General features: G+C 47.2%; 2 protein-coding genes across 16 annotated transcripts in view; both read right to left on the minus strand.

The window, feature by feature from the left end:
- Positions 1–16,661, minus strand: part of TIMELESS (timeless circadian regulator) — a 39,175-nt gene extending 22,514 nt beyond the window's left edge. For 10 of the 15 annotated variants that reach the window (XM_015431035.4, XM_015431037.4, XM_074007163.1 and 7 more), the window contains exon 1: positions 16,565–16,661. The gene's annotated coding sequence lies outside the window, so the exon portion shown is untranslated. Of the gene's footprint in view, positions 1–16,560 lie in introns of all 15 variants that reach the window. The other 5 variants (XM_074007157.1, XM_074007162.1, XM_074007156.1 and 2 more) reach the window with 1 other exon arrangement.
- Positions 16,662–18,439: 1,778 nt separating this feature from the next.
- On the minus strand, positions 18,440–22,167 carry MIP (major intrinsic protein of lens fiber). Its single transcript, XM_005571235.5, has 4 exons — positions 21,797–22,167; positions 21,134–21,298; positions 20,616–20,696; positions 18,440–18,723 (listed from the first exon to the last, which is right to left on the minus strand). The coding sequence occupies exons 1-4, from the start codon at positions 22,154–22,156 to the stop codon at positions 18,538–18,540; spliced, it is 792 nt and encodes a 263-aa protein (XP_005571292.1). The 5' UTR covers positions 22,157–22,167; the 3' UTR covers positions 18,440–18,537.
- Between the last annotated feature and the right edge of the window lie 2,842 nt (positions 22,168–25,009).

Raw genomic sequence — 25,009 nt, forward strand, 5'->3', positions numbered from 1 at the left:
AGATTCTGCCACTGCACTCCAGCCTGGGTGACAGAGCAAGCCTCCATCTCAAAAAAAAAAAAAAAAAAATTGTAGAGATAGGGTCTCACTATGTTGCCCCGGCTGGTCTCAAATTCCTAGCCTTACGCAATCCTCTCATCTTGGCCTCTCCAAGTGTTGAGATTACAGGCATGAGCCACCTCACCCACCCTCATCTACCTTTTGTGAAGCATGTCCCCACTTTTCTTTTAAGAAACAGGATTTCACTCTTACCCAGGCTGGGGTGCAGTGGTGAAATGATAGCTCACTGCAACCTCAAATCCCTGTGTTTAGGCAATTCTTCTGCCTTGACCTGCCAAAGTGTTGGGATTACAGGTGTAAGCCGCTGTGCCTGGCCAAGCCTTGGAACAGGGACCAAATTAAGAAGCAGACACCAGGCCAGGTGCAGTGGTTCACACCTCTAATCCCAAAACTTTGGGAGACCAAGGCGGGAGACTCACTTGAACCCAGGAGTTTGCGAGCAGCCTGGGTAACAGCTTAAGACCCCATCTCTACAAAAAATAAAAAATTGGCCGCCATGGTGGCACATCCCTGTGGTCCTAGCTAATTGAGAGGCTGAGGTGGGACAACTGCTCGAGCCCAGGAGGTTGAGGTTGCAGTGAGCTGTGATCACACTGCACTTCAGCCTGGGTGACTGTGAGACCTTGGAAAAAAAAAAGAAGAAGAAAAGAAAAGAAAGACCCCTAAACTCTCATCAGATAATCAAGTAGGCACAGATCTACAATCCTGCACATTTCAGAACTTGACACTATAATAACAGATACACATACACAAACACATTGCTTTTTTCTTTTGAGACACAGTCTTGCTCTGTAGAGTGGCACAATCTTGGCTCACTGCAAACTCCGCCTCTTGGGTTCAAGAGATTATCCTCGGCCGGGCGCGGTGGCTCAAGCCTGTAATCCCAGCACTTTGGGAGGCCGAGACGGGCGGATCACTACTAGGTCAGGAGATCGAGACCATCCTGGCTAACACGGTGAAACCCCGTCTCTACTAAAAAATACGAAAAGCTAGCCGGGCGACGTGGCGGGCGCCTGTAGTCCCAGCTACTCGGGAGGCTGAGGCAGGAGAATGGCGTAAACCCGGGAGGCGGAGCTTGCAGTGAGCTCAGATCCGGCCACTGCACTCCAGCCCGGGGACAGAGCGAGACTCCGTCTCAAAAAAAAAAAAAAAAAAAAAGAGATTATCCTCATCAGCCTCCTGAGTAGCTGGGGCTACAGGCACGCCCAGCTAATTTTTGTATTTTTTTTTTTTTTTGGAGACAGAGTCTTGCTGTCTCCCAGGCTGGAGTGCAATGGCTCAATTTTGGCTCACTGCAAGTTCCGTCTCCTGGGTTCACACCATTCTCCTGCCTCAGCCTCCCAAGCAGCTGGGACTATAGGCGCCCGCCACCATGCCCGGCTAATTTTTTGTATTTTTAGTAGAGACAGGGTTTCACCGTGTTAGCCAGGATGGTCTCGATCTCCTGACCTCGTGATCCGCCCACCTCGGCCTCCCAAAGTGCTGGGATTACAGGCGTGAGCCACCATGCCCAGCCCTAATTTTTGTATTTTTAGTAGACACGGGGTTTCACCATGTTGAGGATGGTCTCGATCTCTTTTTTTTTTTTTTTTTTTTTTTTGAGACAGAGTCTCACTTTATTGCCAGTCTGGAGTGCAGTGGCGTGATCTTGGCTCACTGCAACCTCTGCCTCCTGGGTTCAAGTGATTCTCCTGCCTCAGCCTCCCAAGTAGCTGGGACTACAGGCGCCCGCCACCATGCCCGGCTAATTTTTGTATTTATAGTAGAGATGGGGTTTCACCATGTTGGGCAGGATGGTCTCGATCTCCTGACCTCGTGATCCACCTGCCTTGGCCTCCCAAAGTGCCGAGATTACAGGCGTGAACCACCACACCCAGCCCACATTACATTTTTTACCCTATTACTCCACAAAATCAGGAATAACCATCAATCTTTCCTTTGACACCTTCAGCCACACTGCTCTGTCCTTGGTAGCATCCTCTAAAAAGATCTTTCCTGGCTCACATACCTACCTCTAACCCAACTCCACCCCATTCCTTCACAGAAGATAGGTAGCAGCTTCCAAAGGACAAAACTTTAATGCCTGATGCTCTCTCCCTGCATTTATACAACTGGTCTACTTCTTCAGGTTGCTAGCTATCCCTCCACCCCTACCCAGTGTTATCCAATTTCTAACTGCTCAGCCCAGCCATAAATTGAGCCAGTAAAACACTTACTGAGTGAGCAGAAGAACTGAAAGGAGACTTCCTTTTGTCATCCTTTCTCAGGCACCTGCAGACCCTGAAACCTGGGCTCCAGTGAGGTAGGTTCAGTGTATAAAATCCCTGACTCTCTGCAAAGATACATCCAGCTTTTTTAGAAAGACTACTGTGTGTATGTGCACATAAGCATGCCCATACACACACACACACACACACACACACACACACACACACACACACGTTGAAGGGCTTCCCTGTGTCCTCTCTCCAAGGAAGCTGACAAAAATAGACAACAGAGCTATAAACATGCTGCGTCAGCACATACTCTTCAAAAGGAGGCACAAAATCATACTTTGGCACTAAAAGGTACAAAATGATAAAGTCTTCTAATAGCAGAGACAAAGCCATATCTGGGAAGGCTCCCAGACAGATAACCTCACACAGTCCTGCCTGCTACCCTCCCCCTTTATCTTGGTTCCTCCAGAGCAGACCAATCTAAAATTCAGTATTTGTAAAAATGGCCACAACAGAGGACCCAAGCCTCTATCTTCAACATACCACTTTACCTGAAAGACAAAAATAAGAGGCTGTAACAGCCATCCCTGCTGGCTACCAAAATAAAAGGGAGGAGAGGCTGGGTGCAGTGGCTCACCCCTGTCATCCCAGCACTTTGGGAGGCCAAGGCAGGTGGATCATCTGAGGTCAGGAGTTCGAGACCAGCCTGGCCAATATGGTGAAACCCCATCTCTACTGAAAATACAAAAATTAGCGGGGCATGGTGGCAGGCGCCTGTAATCCCTGCTATCCGGGAGGCTGAGGCACGTGAATCGCTTGAACCGGGGAGGTAGAGGTTGCAGTGAACTGAGATGGCACCACTGCCCTACAGCCTGGGTGACACAGCAAGATTTCGTCTCAAAAAAAAAAAAAAAAAAAAAAAAGGAGGAGGAGAAAGGAGATAGGAAAGAAGAAGGGGTCCTGGCAGATGCCAGAAAAGAAGAGGTAACGGAAGAGACTCAGGACTTCCAGTTCTAATCCTTCTGCAGTTTTGACAAAACCAGGCTGTGGAGCAACACGCAAAGAAGAGGAAAAATGGGTTAGACAATCTATTGTAAGCTCTCAGATCAGGGCTCACAAGGCAAGCCTGCAGCCTTGGGCCCACATTCACTGGAACTGGAATAAGAGTTTTCAACAGGAATTCCAGCTCTCCCTGGTGAAAACAACTATTTTAAAACTCGGCCGGGCATGATGTCTCATGCCTGTAATCCCAGCACTTTGGGAGGCTGAGGCGGGTTGATTGCTTGAGTCTAGGAGCTGGAGACCAGCCTGGACAACATGTCAAAACCCCGTCTCTACTAAAAATACAAAAAAGAAAAAAAAGAAACCCCGTCTCTACCAAAAAAAAAAAAAAAGAAAATTTGCTGGATGTGGTGGTGTGTGCCTATAGTCCCTGCTACTCTGAGGCTGAGGCTGAGGCAGGAGGATTGCTTGAGCCCGGAGGCAGGGGTTGCCGTGAGCCAAGATTGAGCCACCATACTTCGGCCTAGGCGACAGAATGAGATTCTGTCTCAAAAAAAAAAAAAAAAAAAAAAAAATCAGCCTGGGCATGGCAGCTCATACCTGTAACCCCAGCACTTTGGGAGGCCAAGGCAGGAGGATCACTTGAGCCCAGGAGTTTAAGACCAGACTGGGCAAAAAAGTGAGACCCCCATCTCTACAAAACATTTTTTTTAAAAAACAGAGTCTCCCTCTGTCACAGGTTGTAGTGCAGTGGCGCAATCTCGGCTCACTGCAACCTCCACCTCCTGGGCTCAAACGATTCTCCTGCCTCAGCCTCCTGAGTAGCTGGGACTACAGGCATGAGCCACCAGGCCTGGCTAATTTTTGTATTTTTAGTAGAGACCAGGTTTTGCCACGTTGGCCAGGTGAGTCTCGAACTCCTGACCTCAAGTGATCCACCCACCTCGGCCTCCCAAAGTGCTGGGATTACAGGCGTGAACCACAGTGTCCGGCCACTACCAAAAATATGTTTTTGTAATTAGCCAGGTGTGGTGGCGCATGTCTGTGGTCCCAGCTACTCAGGAGGATCACTTGAGTCTGGGAGGTTAAGGCTGCAGTAAGCCATGATCGTGCCATTGCGCTGCAGCCTGGGCAAAACAGTGAGACCCTGCCTCAAAAAAAAAAAAAAAAATCAGCCTTGTACTTGGCTTGGTTGCCCCCTCTAGCTGTTGGTCGCCCTACCCAGGAACACAAACATACATGTTTCCAGACACAGAGCACACCCAGTGGTCTCCAAACACGCACTCAGTTTATTATTCCTCCATGTGGGAGGTCTACCCTCCTTTACAAAAGTTCTAAGCCTGTCTGACCTTCAAGATCAAGCTCAAGGCCGGGCGTGGTGGCTCACGCCTGTAATCCCAGCACTTTGGGAGGCCGAGGTGGGTAGATCACCTTACGTCAGGAGTTCAAGACCAGCTGGACCAACATGGTGAAACCCTGTCTCTACTAAAAATACAAAAATTAGCTGGGCATGGTGGTATGCGCCTGTAGTCGCAGCTACTTGGGAGGCTGAGGCAGAATTGCTTGAACCTGGGAGGGAGAGGTTGCAGTAGGCTGAGATAGCACCACCGCACTCTAGCCTGGGCCATAGAGCAAGACTCCATCTCAAAAAATAAATAAAAATAAAAAGTTGAGTCGGTAGAAAGGAATATTTAACATCAATGTAAGTTAGTTAAGGAAGTCTGCTAACCACTGTGTCACTGGTGCTATGCCAGAATCAAGTTATGAGAGCAAGCCATAACATACTGGGTCCAAGTGATCTGTTTAGCAAGATGGATGGGCTGCGGACATGGCTGTCTCCAGGCTCCTCAGGAAGGAATTTAGAACACCGAACAGTGGTCAGAATTCAGTAAGAATACATTATCCTTATTTTCTCATTTCACTTCAGATGGATGGAAATGTTATCATATACTAGTGTTCTTCTAGCATTTAGAAATCATTGATTTGTATAATAAAAACCGTAAACCAGTCCAACAAAAGGAAAGCTCCAGCTGCAGGGCTTCATTTTGTTTTGCTCATTGCTGCATTCTCCAGTGCCTAGAATAGAGCTTGGCATATAGCGAGCATGCAATTTTTTTTTTTTTGAGACGGAGTCCAGCTCTGTTGCCCAGGCTGGAGTGTAGTGGCGCGATCTCGGCTCACTGCAACCTCCGCCTCCCAGGTTTAAGTGATTCTTTTGCCTCAGCCTCCTGAATGGCTGGAATTACAGCCACACGCCACCACACCTGGCTAATTTTGTATTTTTAGTAGAGATGGGGTTTCACCATATTGGCCAGGTCTTGAACTCCTGACCTCAGGTGATCCGCCCACCTTGGCTTCCCAAAATGCTGGGATTACAGGCGTGAGCCCCCTCACCCGGCCAAGCATGCAATAAATCTTTGCTGAATTTTGACTCAACAGATTATCCTGGGTCATACCCTTTGAAACAGTAAACTCATTTCAGAAAATAGAACCCAAGAAAATAATTCACGAAAGAAAGGAAATCATTTGTACAAAACCAAAAATAGTAATATCTTTTCCTAGTGCACTCGAGTTTACAAAATGATTTTATAGCTTTTTTTTTTTGAGACAGGGTCTCACTCTGGCACCCAGGCTGGCACCCAGGAGTGCAGTGGTACAATCATGGCTCACTGTAACTGAAGCAGCACAATAGGGAAAATGAGGCAGGATAATAGTAAAGGGAATTCAAAGTTGGATAAAGGGCAGAATTAGTAAGAACATGAGAGCTGAAGCAAGGTGAAGGGGTAGGTGAGCAAGAAGCAAGATAAGAGGCAGAAGTTAAGCAGGCCAAAATAAAAAGTAAGAGAAGCAAGCAAGAACCCCTGGCCGGCAGGATCTAGACCAAACCAGCAAGGGGCAGTTCTTCAGGGCAAGGCATATGCATCAAAGAGAAAAACCTGTCCTTATCATACCCCGTATGATAATCACCTCATCAAAACTCACGCATATGGACTGAATATCATGCACGTACTTAAAATTATGGGATGGAGGCAGCAGGCAAGCACTAAGCAACACACCCATCAGTCAAAAAGGCAGACACTGGCTACAGATTAGGCAGCCAAAAAAACACATAAAAAGACCCAAACTACACCAAACTATGCTGATCTCATTTTGCAGAGGTCAGTCTGCTCTCTCACTCCCAAAGTGTTAATACTGGGCTTGATAAACTTTTTTTTTTTTTTTTCTGAGATGGAGTTTCACTCTGTCACCCAGCCTGGGGTGCAGTGGCACGATCTTGACTCACTGGAACCTCCAGCTCCCTCCCAGGTTCAAGCGATTCTCCTGCCTCAGCATCCCAAGTAGCTGGGACTACAGGCGCCCACCACTGTGCCTGGGTAATTTTTGTATTTTTAGTAAAGATGGGGTTTCACCATGTTGGGCAGTCTGGTCTCGAACTCCTGACCACAAGTGATCTACCTGCCTCGGCCTCCCAAAGTGCTGGGATTACAGGTATGAGCCACTGCACCTGGCCCCAGCTAATTTTTTAATTTTTTGTAGAGACTGGGTTTGGCCATGTGGCCCAGGCTGATCAACTCATAAGCTCAAGAGATCTGCCTGCCTAGGCCTCCCAAAGTGCTGGCATTCCAGGCTACATGAGCCACAGTGCCCAGCAGGCCTTCATAGCTTTAAATACTTTGAACATACAAGTCCTCAGTGATAGGTACAATCATCTCCATATTACAAATCAAGAAAAACAGGATCAGAGAGAATAAACATCCCAATATAATGTTTTTATAAATGAGTTATTTTATTTATTGAGATAGGAGTCTCATTCTGTCATCCAGGCTGGAGTGCAGTGGCACGATCTCCACTCACTGAGGGCTCCACCTCCCCGGCTCAAGTCATCCTCCCACCTCAGCCTCCCGAGTAGCTGGGACCACAGGCATATGCCACCATGCCCAGCTATTTTTTTTTTTGAGACGGAGTTTCACTCTTGTTGCCCAGGCTGGAGTGCAATGGCGTGATCTTGGCTCACCGTAACCTCCACCTCCCAGGTTCAAGCAATTCTCCTGCCTCAGCCTCCCAAGTAGCTGGGATTACAGGCATGCACCATCACACCCCGTTAATTTTGTATTTTTAGTAGAGACGAGGTTTCTCCATGTTGGTCAGACTGATCTCAAACTCCCGACCTCAGGTGATCCACCCGTCTCTGCCTCACAAAATGCAGGGATTACAGGCGTGAGCCACCGTGCCTGGCGTGCCCAGCTAATTTTTTGGTATTTTTGGTAGAGACAGGGTTTCACCATGTTGCCCAGGCTGCTCTGGAACTCCTGACCTCAAGTGATCCTCCTGCCTCCTAACTATGCTAACTCAAATTTGAAAGTCTATATTTAAAAAGGGCACAGCTGGGCTCAGTGGCTCATGCCTGAAATCCCAGTACTTTAGGAGGCCAAGGCGGGAGGATCACTTGAGCCCAGGAGTTTAAGACCAGTTTGGGCAATATACTGAGACCTCATCTCTACAAAAAATTTTAAAAATAAATTATCCAAGTGTGGTGGTGTGTGCTTGTGGTCCCAGCTATTAGAGAAGCTGAGGTGGGAGAATCACTTGAGCCTGGGAGGTGGAGGTTGCAATGGGCTGATATTGCACCACTGCACTCCAGCCAAGATGACAAAACAAGACTCTGTGTCAAAAAAAAAAAAAAAAAAAAAGAGGAATGGAATACTGACTGATACATGCCACGAAGCAGATGAAACCTGAAAACATGTTCAGTTAAAGAAGCCAAACACAGCCGGGTGCAGTGGCTCACACCTGTAATCCCAGCACTTTGGGAGGCCAAGGTAGGTAGATCACCCTGAGGCCAGGAGTTTGAGACCAGCCTGGCCAACATGGTGAAACCCCGTCTCTACGAAAAATACAAAAAAATTAGCTGGGCGTGGTGGTGGGCGCCTGTAATCCCAGCTACTCGGGAGGCTGAGGCAGGAGAATCGCTTGAACCCAGGAGGCAGAGGTTGCAGTGAGCCCAAATCGCGCCACTGCACTCCAGCCTGGGCAACAAGAGAGAAAACTCCACCTCAAAAAAAAAAAAAAAAGAAGTCAAACACAAAAGGTCATATATTGTATGATGGTATTTATATGAAATGTCCAGAATAGGCAAATGCAATAGGCTGATATGGGCACAGTGGCTCACACCTGTAATCCCAGCACTTTAGGAGGCTGAGGTGGGCAGAAATGGTTGTATAACTCTCTGAATATACTAAAAATCACAGAATTGTACAGGGGTTTTCTTGTTTTTGTTTTTGTTTTGAGACAGGGTCTCACTCTGTTGACCAGCCCAGGCTGGAGTACAGATCAATCATGGCTCACTATAGCCTCAATTCCTTGGCGCAAGCAATCCTCCCACCTCAGCCTCCCAAGTAGCTGGGACGACAGGTGTTCAATACCACACCTGGCTAAGTTTTTAATTTTGTGTAGAGCCGGTACCTCCCTATGTTGCCCACACTGGTCTCAAACTCCTGGCTGGCCTCAAGCAACCCTCCTGCCTTGGCCTCCGAAAGTGCTGAGATTACAGGTATGAGCCACCACACCTAACCTGAACTGTACATTTTAAAAGGGTGAATTTTACAGTATATGAATTATATCTCAAACAGCTGTTATAAACACTCCACACAATTACTATACACATTCTGTTTCTACCATTTTAACACCAAAAAAAACTATAGACAAAAATCTCAGGATAAAATACTGTCCTTTAAATTTAATAAATATGACTTCATGAAAAAAATTCATTATATTGACTTTATTTTCACATTTCATCATAGACCAGGTGAGAATTTTGTCAAACACCATAGAGTCAGTAGATCTGGACATTTAAAAGGGATGTTAGTTACTTTTCCTACTAAGTATTAAGCAGTTCAGATGAAGCAATATTCATCTGAAATCAATACTTGGAGGCATTAAAATGCAAGAACCAAAAGAAAACAACAGATAAAATATTAAATGTATTTGCAATTCAAATTAACTTACTTTTTTTTTTTTTCTGAGACAGAGTCAGAGTCTTGCTCTGTCACCCAGGCTGGAGTGCAATGGCACGATCTCAGCTCACTGCAACCTCCGCCTCCCAGGTTCAAGCAACTCTTCTGCCTCAGCCTCCTGAGTAGCTGGGACTACAGGCGCGTGCCACCATGCCCGGCTAATTTTTATATTTTTAGTAGAGACGGGGTTTCACCATATTGACCAGGCTGGTCTTGAACTCCTGACCTCATCTTAGAGCAATTTGACAGGCAGTTTACAGTTTTGTTTTGAGACAGGATCTCCCTTTGTCACCCAGGCTGAAGTGCAGTGGCGTAATCTTGGCTCACTGAAACCTCCACCTCCCGGGTTCAAACTATTATAGTGCCTGAGCCTCCCAAGTAGCTGGGATTACAGGCCTGTGCCACCATGCCAGGCTACTTTTTTTGTATTTTGTAGTTGAGATGGGGTTTCACCATGATGCCTAGGCTGCTCTCGAACTCCTGGCCTCAAGTGATCCACCCACCTCGGCCTCCCAAAGTGCTGGGATTACAGGCATGAGCCATTGCACTCAGCCAATGTTTGTTGAATCTAATAATGATAATAATAAAAAGCCTGTATTCTGTATGTCTTTTTAAATGTTATTTTTCTAGTAATTTTATTTTACAGAAGTGCTTTTAGAACACTACTGATCTGCAACAGCTTGAAGGAAAAATCTACCTCGTCCTTTACCAAGACAGTTTGAGAAGCAGTGATATTAAGCACTCTACCCAGTGCTGAGCACAAAGTAAGAACCTCTGGCTGGACATGGTGGCTCACGCCTGTAATTGTAGCACTTTGGGAGGCTGAGGTGGGAGGATCACTTGAGTCCAGGAGTTTGAGACCACCTGGGTAACATAGGGAAGCCCAGTCTCTACAAAAAATAAAATACAAAAATTAGCCAGGCGTGCTGATGTACACCTTTAGTCCCAGCTACCCAGGAGGCTAAGGCAGGAGGATCACTTGAACCCAGGAGGTCGAGGTTGCAATAAGCTGAAATCGTGCCACTGCACTCCAGCCTGGGTAACAGAGTGAGACCCTGTCTCAAAAGACAAACAAACAAAACAAACAGAAAGAACCCCACAAATATTAATTTCCTCTCCATCTGTCAGACTCTATAGTCAGTTACTACATGCTTAGGGAGAACCTTCCTAGCAAAAAATAGTGTGCAGGTGCAATGGCAGTGCTAAAGAAATTTAAGAAATTTAGTTGCAGAAATAAAACCCACATAATATAGACAAACAATGTAAAAGATAAGGCAGTACAAGCTCTAAATACGTGATACTGAAAAAAACTAAAAAAGTAGTACTCTTTTCAGGTTAAAGTGGTCAAGGAGGTTTTGTCTGAGGAAGCATGATTAGAACTGGGCCTTTGAAAGCTGCATAGGATTAAGGCAGCTGGGAATAGGAGGGGCATTTAAGCAGAGAACTGCCAGTACAAAACCAAAGAGGGAGCCATTATGAATAGATGGGTCCATCAGGAAATCAATGGAAAAGCAGCTGGACCCAGCTTTATGGGAAAAACCTCATCTTTGTCCATCAGTTCAAAGATTTAGAACCTAAGCCAGGGAGCCACTGAAGATTTCTGAGATAGAAAACAAAATGATCAAACCAGGGTCACACATATCCTACTACTGTATCACTATACACATCAGTTTGACCATTTTCCCGTGTGGCCTCCGTCTCTTTTCCTTTCAGCGCACTCTTTTCCTTGCAGCGCACCTGCGAAAGACTATAACCTCAGATCAATGCAACCATCTGCTTCCCAGACTTCAACTCAAATCTAGGCCCAGATGTGCTGGAGAAAACCAAATGACCCTGTATAGTGATACAAGACACATGTATAGCCTGCAACCTGAGCAGCAGCAAATCATTTCAGTATTCTTTTTTTTTTTTTTTTTGAGACAGAGTCTCGCTCTGTCATCCAGGCTGGAGTGCAGTGGCACGATCTCGGTTCACTGCAACTCCGCCTCCCGGGTTCAAGCAATTCTCCTGCCTCAGCCTCCCGAGTAGCTGGGATTACAGGTGCCCGCCACCACGCCTGGCTAATTTTTGATTTTTAGTAGAGACAGGGTTTCACCATGTTGGCCAGGCTGGTCTGGAACCCCTTACCTTGTGATCCGCCTGCCTCGGTCTCCCAAAATGCTGGGATTACAGGCATGAGCCACTGCGCCCGGTTTCATTTTGGTATTCTTGGTCAGCTTCATTGTCTCTTCCCAAAGAACCACTATCCCTAACTTTCATCATTTTCCTCAAGCCCCTTCACTCCACTGCTTCCTTGCCTCCCACCTGGTTTATGTGCTCCCTTCCTCTTAGGAACAATTGAGGTTATCAGACATGAACTCTCTCAACTCTCTCCACCCGAGCCTAAAAACATACATATTTCAAACACCCACCCTTAGTTCTTTGCTTCTAATCTAAGCACTCTGTGATCCTCATTAATCACTTCCTGTCCCTTAGTTGGTTATTCCTTATTTCCAACCTTCCCTTTATGCTAGCCCTATCCCCATATATTATGAGTTGCTCAAGGGTATTCCATCTTTTTTTTCTTTTGAGATAGTGTCTCAAAAGTGTAGTGATGTGCAGTGGTGTGATCTCAGCTCACTGCAGTCTCAACCCCCCAGGCTCAAGCTATCCTCCCACCCCAGCCACCCAAAGTGCTGGGATTACAGGCATATGCCCCCACACCTGTCCTAGCTCATCTTAAGGGGAAAAAAATCCAACATAAAATAAAACTTTTCCCTTTGACCTGTTATTGGCTGTTCCTCCTCCTACTTAAGTGCTGATTTTCCTTAGGCCTGAATCTTTAGCCTTCTTCCCTTATCACTGTACAAGGCCTGATTGGGCAAACTCACTCTCTCCCACGCACTTCAACTACCATCCAAGCCAGACCCAGCAAATCTGTTTTTCTGGCCCCTCTGAGCTCTTGAGTTGACAATCTCATATATTAAACTAACTGAATAGCATTCTCTACCTTCATGTCTCAAAGATACCTCAACATGTCCAAAGCTGAACTCATCTTCCCAAGTCTGACTCCACTTTGGCTCTCTCAAGGACTGATATTATCTCCCTCAGTGAGGAAGGCTAAGAGTTTCACCTTATTAAAAGAAACCTAGGGCCAGGCACACTGGCTTACGCCTGTAATCCCAGCACTTTCAGAGGCTGAGGTGGGTGGATCACCTGAGGTTGGGAGTTTGAGACCAGCCTGACCAACATGGAGAAACCCCATCTCTCCTAAAAATACAAAATTAGCTGGGTGTGGTGGCGCATGCCTGTAATCCCAGCTACTTGGGAGGCTGAGGCAGGAGAATCGCTTGAACCCAGGAGACAGAGGTTGTGGTGAGCTGAGATCGCACTATTGCACTCCAGCCTGGGCAACAAGAGAGAAACTCCATCTCAAAAAAAAAAAAAAAAAAAGGCTGGGCACGGTGGCTCATGCCTGTAATCCCAGCACTTTGGGAGGCCGAGGAGGGCAGATCACCTGAGGTCAGGAGTTCAAGACTAGCCTGACCAACATGGAGAAACCCTGTCTCTACTAAAAATACAAAATTAGCCAGGTGTAGTGGTGCATGCCTGTAATCCCAGCTACTCAGGAGGCTGAGGCAGGAGACTCGCTTGAACCCGGGAGGCCGAGGTTGCAGTGAGCTGAGATCGCGCCATTGCACTCTAGCTTGGGCAACAAGAGCGAAAGAGCGAAACGCTGTCTCCAAAAAAAAAAAAAAAAAAAAAAAAAAGAAACCTAGGAGTAACCTTAGCTCCATCTCACTTAACTTTCTTAAGTTTTTCTATCAGTCGCTGTCTATCCTTTTATCCCAATTGCTACTGCCTTAGTTCAGTTCCTGAGTAGCTCTTGCTTAGGTTACTCAACCTCTTCCTATCCTCTTTCTCTGCCTTGAGGCTTTTTTTCTTTTTTTGACAGAGGGTCTCGCTTTGTCACCCAGACTGGAGCGCAGTGATGCAATCACAGCTCCCGGTAGCCTCGACCCCCCAGGCTCAAGCAACTTTCCCACCTCCGTCTCCCAAATAGCTGGGACTATAGGGTATGTCATCACACCCTGCTAATTTTTGTATTTTTTGTAGGGACAAGGTTTTGCCATGTTGCCCAGGCTGGTCTTTAACTCCTGGGCTCAAGCGATCCACCCACCTGGGCTCCCAAAGTGCTGGGATCACAGGCATGAACCCAGCTGCCTCCAGTCTTGTTCTATCTAGCCTCAATATGGTTACCCAGTTTAGGCATATAACAATCCTGCTTAAAACACTTCAATGGATACATAAGAAACTTCATAGTGATTGTCTCTGAGAACTGGGGGATCTAGGATAGGAGAAATATTTGTCTTTCACTTTGATACTATTTGAATTATTTACTATTAGCATGCATTACTATAAAAACCTAAAGTTTCAGTGACCCCCATTGCCTACAATACAAAGTCTTTCATGAATCTCTCTCCTGTTTACCTCTCAAGCTTCTCTCTCAAGCTACTACTCTATCCAGAATGGCTTCCCATCCAAGTATCAACTTAGCTCTGAAGACTGTCCAGGCCAGGTGCAGTGGCTCACGCCTGTAATCCCAGCATTTTAGGTAGCCAAGGCAGGTGGATCGCCTGAGGTCCGGACTTCAAGACCAGCCTGGCCCAACATGGTGAAACCCTGTTTCTACTAAAAATACAAAAATTAGCCAGGTGTGGTGGCAGGTGCCTGTAATTCCAGCTACTTGGGAGGCTGAGCCAGGAGAATCACTTGAACCTGGGAGACTGCACCATTGCTCTCCGGCCTGGGCAACAAGAGCAAAACTCGGTCCCAAAAAAAAAAAAAAAAAAAAGGCTATGCCCAAAAGGGACTTCCTCCTGACTTCTCCATATAGAAGTGACCTCCTTTTCCTTTTCCTTGTTGTTTACTGTGTGCCATATTCAGACTTCCAACATGGTACTTACAATTCATGTTGTATACAATAGTTAAATTAAAAGTCTAACTCCTTCCCTTAGCCTTAGATTCCCTGAGGACAGAAATTCTTTTTTTTTTTTTTTTTTTTTTTTGGAGACAGAGTCTCACTCTGTCACCCAGGCTGGAATGCAATTGTGCGATCTTGGCTCACTGTAACCTCCGCCTCCCAGGTTCAAGTGATTCTCCTGCCTCAGCCTCCCAAGTAGCTGGGATTACAGACACATGCCACCACACCCAGCTAATTTTTGTATTTTTTTTTTTTTAGTAGAGATAGGAATTCTTATTCACTTTTGAATTTTCAGATCCTTGTTACAGGATCAGAATTTCCACAGGTGGGGCTTAGGCAAGTGTTTTGAGAATGTTCCCCAGGTGATTCTAACTATCCTATGTTAACTGCACTAAAACGTAAACTCTTTCACATCAGGAATTATTACCCAGCACAATGTAGGTGCTCAATAAATGCTTTACTAAACTGAACTGAAACAGACAAGTCTGGAAGATGAGGGAGAAGAGTTTGGAGCTAAAGATCTGAAGGCATCAGGATGTAAGATGGTGGGAGTGCAGTGAGAGAAAGGAAGCAGGGAAGGACTTCTTTATGACCCTTTCACTGTAACTGCAGAAGACTCAATTACGTGTGTTTTCCTTACGACCTGAGTTCCTGAAGGGAAGGGAACTCTCCGTCCTACTCATCTCCGTAAGCCTGGGGCTAAGCACAGTGCATGGTACATGTTAGGAGCTCAGTAACCTTTTATTGATCTCTTATTGATCTTTTTATTGTGTGTATTGGCCTAGGAGGCTGGATAAATTGATTTTCAGAGGGACAATTAAGTTCAGTCTTCAAAGAGAAGTTCACTTGGCAGAGCAGTGTCAAGAACTTCCAAGCAGAAGGAACAGCAGGAACGTAAGTTCTAAGACATGAAAGAGGGCAGCCACAATCTTTCCATGTGGCCAGGAGTCAGGTGCATAAGAACTTTACAAAATGAGATTGAGAGGGTCAAGGCCAGACTGTGTGAGGCCACAGACAACCACCTGCGGATTTAAGGTTAACTGTGGATGGCCAAAAAGGAGTTTTAAATTTAACATGAAATGATCTACCTTTACTCTGTACAAAGTACTAATGGGGCCACGCGCGGTGACTCACACCTGTAATCCCAGCACTGTGGGAGGCCGAGGCGGGTGGGTCACTTGAGGTCAGGAGTTCAAGACCAGCCTGGCCAACATGGTGAAACCCCATCTCTACTAAAAATACAAAAATTAGCCGGGCGTGGTGGCAGGCACCTGTAATCCCAGCTACTTGGGAGGCTGAGGCAGGAGAATCGCTTGAACCTGGGAGGCAGAGGTTGCAATGAGCCAAGATCAGGCCATTGCACTCCAGCCTGGGCGACAGAGCGAGACTCCATCTCAAAACAAAAACAAAAACAAAACAAACAAACAAACAAAAACAGGCCAGGCGCTGTGGTTCACGCCTGTAATCCTAGCACTTTGGGAAGCCGAGGCGGGCAGATCACGAGGTCAGGAGTTTGAGACCATTCTGACCAATATGGTGAAACCCCCGTCTCTACTAAAAAAGAAAAAAAATACAGAAATTAGCCGGCCATGGTGGCGCGCGCCTGTAATCCCAGCTACTCAGGAATCCGAGGCAAGAGAATCGCTTGAACTCGGGAGGCGGAGGTTGCAGCGAGCCGAGATGGCGCCACTGCACTCCAGCCTGGGCGACAGAGCGAGACTCCGTCTCAAAAAAAAAAAAAAATTAAAAAATTTGAAAGTACTAGTCGAAGCACCAAAGGCAAAGAATTGAGAGGCTAAAGGGAAAAAAGCTTCATTAGCGGCTGAGGTCCAGCTGACAAACCCAAACATTAGGCAACTGAGGGAAGAGAGTGAGAAATCCATTCCATAAAACCCAGGAAGTCAGTCAAGCGGCCTGTAAATTGCGACCCCTGCTGACCGTCAGGCCACACACCGGTTTTTTTCAGCTCTCAACAAAATGCGGAGCTCCGAAGTGGAACTCCCCCAGGCACCTTCTGTTCTACTTCAGGAATTCCAAGCCCCTTCCCATCACAACCCCATCCCGCGGGAGGCCCAAGCTGTGCGGAGCAGCCCAGGGATAAGTCAGCCGCCTGGGCGACCTGGGAACGCAGCGCCGGAGACTAAGGAGCAGAGTACAGAACTGCGCGTGCGCGCCTGCAGCACGAGCCCCGCCCCCCGGCTCTAAACCGGGTGGCGGGAAAAGGGACTCAGCGCCTCCTGAGAATGCCCCCATAGCTTCGAAAGGATCCCCGTGTCCGCTTAGCGCCTTCTCGCCACACACTCACTCACCCGCTCCCTGCGGGTCCTCAGAAGCCCGGAGGAGCCAGCAGCCCTCAGGCGCGGGGCCGCAGCCTTTCTGCCACCACGCTCGTCTGGACTGGTCCCTGCCTGCGCGGAGAGCGAGGCGGGGCTAGCCAGGCTGGTCCACGTGACTCCGAGCGAACTGGGGCGGAGATTCGTGAAGAAGGAAGGAAAAGGGAAGCGTGTGCAGGGACTGTTTTATGTGAGGTCGATCTAAAAATCACAGCGCTATGAATTTTCTGCTGAATTATAGTAGAATCAAAGTCCGATTAGAGGTGAATTTACAAACATTCTTCCCCTTCTTCTAGTCAAGCGGACTATTCCAAGTCTTAAATAGTTAGTTAGAAAAGTTAGGTTTTATTTGGGAGGAAGTAAAGAGCTGAGGTAAAGGGAGGAATGGTCTTCTGGGGTGGGGGATGTCTGTTGTATTATAGGTATAAGTTTAAAGCTTTCAAAGTATATAAGAGGCTCATAAAAGGAAGAAAGCAACCATAAATATTCATTGATCAGTTGAGGGTCTTTTCTGGCCTCTCCTGAGATGATCTTGCCAACAAGAAAAGATAATAGGGCTCTGCTCTGGCCCCCTGTAATCCCAGCTACTGGGGAAGCTGAAGCAGGAAGATCGCTTGAGCCCAGAATTTCTAGGCTGTAGTGTGCAATGGTCGTGCCTGTGAATATCCATTGCATTCCAACCTGGTCAACATAGTAAGACCCCCCTCTCTTAAAAAAAAAAAAAAGAAGAAGAAGATAGGGCTCAAACGAATAATAATCTCCTGAATTATTAAGCATTTGAATAGAAGGAATCAATTTCTGGGGTATGAGGGAGTTAGAATAGATTTCCTTCAAGATGAAAGGACAGATGACAGAGAAAAATACACAGACACAAAACAAAACAAAAGAAACACTGAACTAGTGATAAAAGCAGAAAGATGCCATTTGAGGAGTGTTTTGATTTGCATTAAATAAATTAAAACAGAGTCAAAGCCTCTCGCCTCATGCCCCCTACTACCACCCCTGCATTTATTTGCTCCAGGAATCAGATTTCCTGTGTTGGCCTTAGGGCTTAAATACCATCTGCCAGGCAGTCACACCAGTGGATGTCAGGCTGACCAGTTAAGCTGCTTAATTTTTCTAGATTCTAGGCTTGCCCAAGCCTTATTTAGGTTGGAAGCTCCTTGGCCCAGGACCTCTGAAGAGATCCATTATGCCAGAATGAACACAACCAGTCAGTGGATGTAAACAGGTTTACGTGGCTTTACAGAACAGCTCAAATCCTAGTGTTCACTTTTCTCAGAGCTACTTCCCCACCCAAGTCCCTGGGGCAAGCATCCCTGAGATAAGTAGGCTATGTGTTCCCATTAACTTTCCCCCAATTCTTTGGTACACCTGCATCCTGATCTGGGGCTAATATCTCCATTTTCACCACCCACCTCCCTTGAGTCCCTTCTCCTAACCCTTGGAATGCCTTGTCTCCTCCACTTCTCTCCATCTGCCTCGTGTAAGGAGTAACTCCCTGCTTCTCTGTTCCTTCAGAAATCAAGAGCCACACACTTGACTGGCAACAGGGTAAAGGCCAGAAACTTAAGGTGTTGGTTACCCTGTACTCACCATACTGGGTCAAGGAAGGGAGGTATAGGATGGCACCTGTTTTTGCTTCCTTAGCTCTCATTGCCCCAAAACTCAGACACAGCCACAATCACTCACATTCATATGCACAATCAGCACACACGGCAAAGAGAGGTGGGATGGGGAGGAAGGGAAGTTCGCACCAACCAGCTCATGAATGCAACTTGAAAGATTTCACACAGCAAAAGGAAAAAAAAAAAAAAAAAACACATACATAAGTTAAAAAATAAAGAAGTACATGCCCCTCCCCACAGTCTCTTTCTTCATCTAGGGGCTGACTCAACCCTTCCAAGTAAACTCAGAAGCTTTCTACTCCCTCTATTCAGCTGGAGCTTCTACAGGGCCTGGGTGTTCAGTTCAACAGGTTCCCCTGTGACTTCTGGTTGTCCATTGGCGTCTTCGGGTTTGACACCCCTGAGGACAGACAGTCTCTCAGAAATACTCTTGAGCCGGGGGAAGAGGAGGAAGTCGTAGAGGAGGCTGCCCAGACCCCCTCCAATGATTGGGCCCACCCAGTACACCTGTAGGAAGAGAAAAGGAATACTCAGGCTTGGGGAGGGGACAGAGCAGCAAGGCTGCTCTTTTTCCAACCGCATTAGTGGAAAACAAGATATTGTACACTTGATATATACAATAACCTCACCGTTTATTTTCTGATTCATCAAATTACTCCTGTATCCCACACCTTAGCATGTGTATATTCTATTTGTTGTTATCAATTTGCACTAGTTTGTATGTTGCTTTCAAAAATTTTTTATAAATTGTGTGAAATACATATAAAATTTACCATATTAAATATTTTTGGGGCCAGGCACGGTGGCTCACGCCTGTAATCCCAGCGCTTTGGGAGGCCGAGGCGGGCAGATCATGAGGTCAGGAGATTGCAACCATCCTGGCTAACACGGTGAAACCCCGTCTCTACTAAAAAACACAAAAAATTAGCCAGGCGTGGTGGTGGGCACCTGTAAACCCAGCTACACGGGAGGCTGAGGCAGGAGAATGGCATGAACCTGGGAGGCGGAGCTTGCAGTGAGCCGAGATTACTCCACTGCACTCCAGCCTGGGCGACAGAGCAAGACTTCGTCAAAAAAAAAAAAAAAAAAAAAAATTTTGGACAGGCACAGTGGCTTACTCCTGTAATTCCAGCACTTTGGGAGGCCAAGGCAGGCGGATCACAGGTCAGGCGTTTGAGAACAGCCTGACCAACATGGAGAAACCCCGTCTCTACTAAAAATACAAAAATTAGCTGGGCGTGGTGGCAGGCACCTGAAATCCCAGCTGATCGGGAGGCGGAGGCAGCAGAATTGCTTGAACCCAGGAGGCGGAGGTTGCAGTGAGCCGAAATCATGAGATCAAGCACCACTGCACTCCAGCCTGGGTGACAGAGCAAGACTCTGTCTCAAAAAAAAAAAATATATATATGTTTTTAAGTATACAGTTTAGTAGTGTTAAGTATATTCACATTGTTATGCAACCTATATCTAGAACTTTTTCATCTTGCAAAACTGTAACTCCATACCCATTAAACAACTGCCTATTCCACCCCACCCCCATCAGCCCCTGGTAACTATCCTTCTACTTCGCATCTGTGAATTTGAGTACTTTAAATACCCCATATAAATGTAATCATACAGTATTTGTCTTTTTGTGACTGGCTTATTCACTTAGCATAATGGCCTCAAGATCATCCATGTTGTAGTATGTGTCACCATTTCCTTCCTTTTTACAGCTAATATTCAATTTCTGTATATACCACATTTTGTTTATCCATTCATCCACTGAGGAACACTTGGGTTGCTTCTACCTCTTAGCTATTGTGAATAATGCTGTTATGAAATTGGGTGTACAGCTTTGAAAAATTTTAAAATTATTTCCATATGTTTGGCTTGCACAACATCAACATAACCAATATTTATTGAGTACTTACTTTATACCAGATTCTGTGCTAAATGTTTCTCACATATAACTTTCACACATTTCTCGTAATGTCCCATTTTATAGTAAAAGAAACTGAAGCACAGAGTGATTATTTGCCCATGGTCACACACAAAGCCAATAATGTATTAGAACTGGGATGGAGCTGAGGCCCATTTGTGCTCACAACACATCCTGATCTCTGAGAGCAGAATTTATTGTGCTCGTATTTAGTTGTCTCTCTTCATACCCCCTGGTTCAGCAACCAGTGAATACTCAGTGCATGCTCCCTGACTAACCAGAGAAGGAACAATATGAGCGAGAGCCTCTCCTTCTAGCAAAATCATGAATCCTGCTCACACAGGCATGCCAAACTCTCTGACAGCCCCCTTAGCTGAGTGCTGGTACATGCAGAAGGAAAGCAGGAATCCAGCCTGGAACCTGCAGTCCACAACCATCCAGAAGGGCTCCAGGATCTTGCCCCTCTCCCTTCACTCACCCAATGGTTGGTGAAGTTCCCAGTGAGAATGGCAGGAGCAAAGGAGCGGGCAGGATTCATGCCTGCACCAGTATAATACATCTGCAAAAGAGACAGTTGTAACTCAGACACCCCCCTACTCTACCTCAGCTTCTCTCCCCACAACCCACATTGCCCCTGAGAGATGGCGTCTTGTCTCCAACCAGCAGCAAGTGGAGAGAGACAGCCTGCATGACTCTCCAGGAGTTCCCACAATGGGGTGAGGGCAACTGATGCCCTATCTGGGAACAGACTATGGATCCATAGGCAAAGCCCATGTCTAGCCATGATGCATGCATTTCTACCTTGGGGTCAAGAAGGACTAGAATAGCAGTCCCAAGAGAGGGATAGGGCAGAGTTGATTCCTTTGTGCCAGTACAGAGTGCAATGGAGAATGTTCATGTTTGACAGTGAAGTAGACAGGAAGAACCCTTAAAAGTTGGGAAAGGTTTAGGGGCCCTAGAATCCTTGAATGAGAAGTTGCTCTCCTTCCTGCTTACCCCAAAGAGGTGCCCCAGGGCAAGGGAGAAGCCAACGGCCAGGGCCACGGAGCCTAGTTGGCCATTCCGCCTCTCATCGTATGTGGCAAAGATGCAGAGCACGAACTGGAGTGTCAGGAAGATCTCCACTGTGGTTGCCTGGGCCACGCTCACCCCAGGGTGCAACTGCGCAAAGGAAGAAGAAGAGAGGCAGCTCATGAGGGCTGCCACAGTGTTACCTCCTCAAGACTTCCCCGGCAAGGATCTCCTTATGGCATCAGGTTCCTGGAGAGGAAGGATAATACAACCCCCTTCATAATCATTGTATTTGCATCTTAGTATCTCCTAACAATGCTCCTTCATGATGGAAAAGATTGCAGCCACTTACATGGATGAGGAAACTGAGGCCTTGAAAGGTAAAATAAGTATCCTCAACAACCTGAAAGGAGTTGGAAGGAAAGCTGAAACTCAAACTCAGGTTTCTTAATTATCAGTCCAGGGACCTATGCCTTCCTTAAAGCTCTAAACCACCTGTCGATCCTCTCCACTTTGACACACACATGCTCACACATGCAGGTATTGTCCCAGACCCCAGGGGAGCTGAATCACCTGCACCAGTCAGGGAGTCAGGGTAACAGAGAGTCAGGACACCAGGTTCCCCATCCCCTCTCAGCCAACCATTACCGTGTTGAGTGCTAGGTTTCCTCGGACGGCAGGCGGGGTAACGCTATACAGCACAGCAGCCCCAGCCACAGCTCCCAGGAGCTGGGCTGCCATATAGCAGAAGGCACGGAGCAGGGACATCTGGGAGCCCACAAGGAAAGCAAAAGTGACTGCAGGATTGACGTGGGCTCCACTGATGTGGCCCACAGACTGCACCAGTGTAGCCAGGGCCAAGCCAAATGCCATAGCCACCTGCAGAACATGCAGGGGTCCAGGAGCCCAACGCAGTGAGGACCCCAGCCCGAAGAAGACATAGAAGAGGGTGGCAAAGAACTCAGCGAATATGGCCCTCCAAAAGGAGGCTGACCGCAGTTCCCACATGGCAGGGGGGATGGGCACAGTGCCTGGGTCCCTGCTACCCCCGTGGCCTTGTCTGGGTGGATGGTCCCCTTTATAGAGGACTCTTAATCCCTGGGAGGGGCAGACTGAGGTAGCTGGCCCAGCCTCTTAACCCCTTCACAGCTGTGGAGGGCTAAGTCCCCTCCCATACAGGGTAAAGATGCTGGATTTTCCCTCCTGTCTCAACTGGGAGATGAGCCAAGAGAGCCATGGCAGTGAGGGTGGGATTGGGGTCACAGCAGGAGAAACTATGAGAAGTGGGGGTGAAGACAGTGGGACTGGAAGAGTCTGCCCTTCTACATGTGTCAAAATTGGGGTTCATAGTCCTTATTGACATCTACATTACAATACTCTTCAGCTCTCTTTGGAAGGTCCATCAAGCTGAGCTCGCTTCATGGCATTTGGGGCTGAGCTCCTGGGGGCCTCAGCCTCCTCTGAGTCTGCCAGGGGTAAGGGTGGGGGTGGGGGTAAGGAGTGGGGTTCAGCAGGGAAGTTGGATAACTAAAGAGAATTCTTTAGTTCCCAGGGATTAGAAGCCTTTCTCCCATTGGCTAGTTTGGGCTGGAATCTGTGGACCCTGCAGCTCCGGGACAAAATAGTTCTGCTGTGTCTGGCTTTCTCTGAGCCCGGGTTCCCTACCCCCAGTCCATGACAGTACCTCCCTTTTCAAACGCTAGGCCTGGCTTTTTAAACAACAGGGACCAACAGAGAGAAGACCCTCTCATCCCCGCATGGGCTGGGGGTTGGATTGGAGGGATAGGAATGGGAAAGGGACTCGTAGTTAAACCTTAGAATCCGCTTGTATTTCATCTTTCCTAACTCACATGGTCATAGCAAGAAGTAGTGAAAGGAAGGAAACTGAGTCATGGCTATGAAGCAATCGGAAGGCCTAATGTCCTCTAATACAGCCATGATCAGCACATCCTAAACCTTGATCCCTAGGGAAAGGTATGGGTGTGCTGGGATCAGATCTGGGGAAACAGCCGGTCAAGGAGAGGGAAAAGGATAATATGGGGAAGGAAAGTTTGGGGAAAGAGGTTCAGTTGTGCTCGGGCCTGGTGAGGGACTTGGGACCTAGGCGTGGGGTTGTGTGATGATGGAGAAGGTGGAATGGGACACACTGATAGGTTCTACCATCTCCACATAGTGGCAAGTCATACTGGCCACAAACTTTTCTCATAAACCACCAGAGAACAGAAATTCGAGGTGAGGCCTGCAAGAATGGTGCCCAGCATGGGTCCCACCCAGTACACCTATGGGGAGAGAGAAGGAACACAGATCAGGGACTGTGCTTTCTCCTCATAATACCCAGCTTGGGGACGGACAGAAAGAGAGTTATAGTGAAGGTAGAGGGTCCATCTAACCTATCCACTGGCGGGAAGAGTTGCTGAGAACAGGCCAGAGAGCACCCAAAGGGTTTGGAGCTCAATCACATAGAAGAGAAACAGTCCACCAGACATCACTGGAATCTCCTATATTCTAGAAGTCTCATCAGTCTCCTGACTTCAGGCCCTGTGACCCTCAATGCATCTCTCCCAGTAATGCTCCCAGATCCCAGTCACCACTGCTGGCCTCAGGAAGCATGCAGGGTTCACACCGCCTCCAGAAAAGTTCCCCTGGACAGGAGAAAGAGAGAGGGTAGCACATCATGGTGTTAAGAGCAGAGACTTTGGCCACAGATACTGTGGTCCAATTAGGTGAGGATAAAAAGTGACAGAACCGGCTGGGTGTGGTGACTCACGCCTGTAATCTCAGCACTTCGGGAGGCCAAGGCGGGTGGATCACCTGAGGTCAGGAGTTCGAGACCAGCCTGACCAACATAGTGAAACCCCGTCTTTACTAAAAATACGAAAAATTAGCTGGGCATGGTGGCGGGTACCTGTAATCCCAGCTACTGGGGAGGTTGAGGCAGGAGAATCGCTTGAACCCCCTGGAGGCAGAGGTTGCAGTGAACGGAGATCACGCCATTACACTCCAGCCTGGGCAACAAGAGCGAAACTCCGTCTCAAAAAAAAAAAAAAAAAAAAAAAACCCTACAGAACCAGTTACAACTGCTGGTGGGAGTATAAACTGAGATATAATTTTTTTTTTTGAAACAGGGTTTCGCCCTGTCGCCCATGCTGGAGTGGAGTGGTGCAATCACAGCTCATTGCATTTTCAACCTCCTGGGCTCAAGTGGTCTTCCTACCCCAGCCTCTCAAATAGCTGGGACTACAGGTGTGTACCACCATGCCCAGTTAATTTTTTTATTTTTTGTACAGATGGGGTCTCACTCTGTTGCCTAATCTGGTCTCAAACTCCTGGGTTCAAGTGATCCTGCCACCTCGGCCTCCCAAAGTGTTGAGATTACAGGCATGAGGCACCATTCCCCACCTGAGATAATGACTTTGGGACACAGTTTAACACTTACTTATAAAGATGAACAAATTACATTTTTTTTTTTTTTTTCCTTTGAGACAGTCTCACTTTGTTGCCCAGGCTGGAGTGCAGTGGCACAATCAGCTCACTGCAACCTCTGCAATTTTTATGCCTCAGCCTCCCAAGTAGCTGGGACTACAGGCGCCTGCCACCATGCCCAGCTAATTTTTGTATTTTTAGTAGAAACGGGGTTTCACCATGTTGGCCATGCTGGTCTTGAACTCCTCACCTCAAGTGATCTGCCCCTCTCGGCCTCCCAAAGTGCTGGGATTACAGGTGTGAGCCACCACGCTAGGTCAAATTACATAATTTCTGATTTAGCAACACCACTTCTCACTTATATACCCAAGAGAAACTTGGGTAGCACATCATGTAAATTTATGTAATTGTCGGCTGGGGGCAGTGGCTCACACCTAT

The sequence above is a fragment of the Macaca fascicularis genome, chromosome 11 (genome assembly GCF_037993035.2).
Source record: "Macaca fascicularis isolate 582-1 chromosome 11, T2T-MFA8v1.1".
NCBI classification, from domain to species: Eukaryota; Metazoa; Chordata; class Mammalia; order Primates; family Cercopithecidae; genus Macaca; species Macaca fascicularis.

Bases quoted from the DNA above. Each gene is read 5' to 3' on its own strand.
- MIP (XM_005571235.5), bottom strand. From the start codon at position 22,156: ATGTGGGAACTGCGGTCAGCCTCCTTTTGGAGGGCCATATTCGCTGAG. The intron at 21,299-21,796 runs GTAATGGTTGGC...TCCTTTGCGCAG, and splicing joins GAAACCTAGCACTCAACACG to TTGCACCCTGGGGTGAGCGT. The intron at 18,724-20,615 runs GTGAGTGAAGGG...CTCTTCCTACAG, and splicing joins GGAACTTCACCAACCATTGG to GTGTACTGGGTGGGCCCAAT.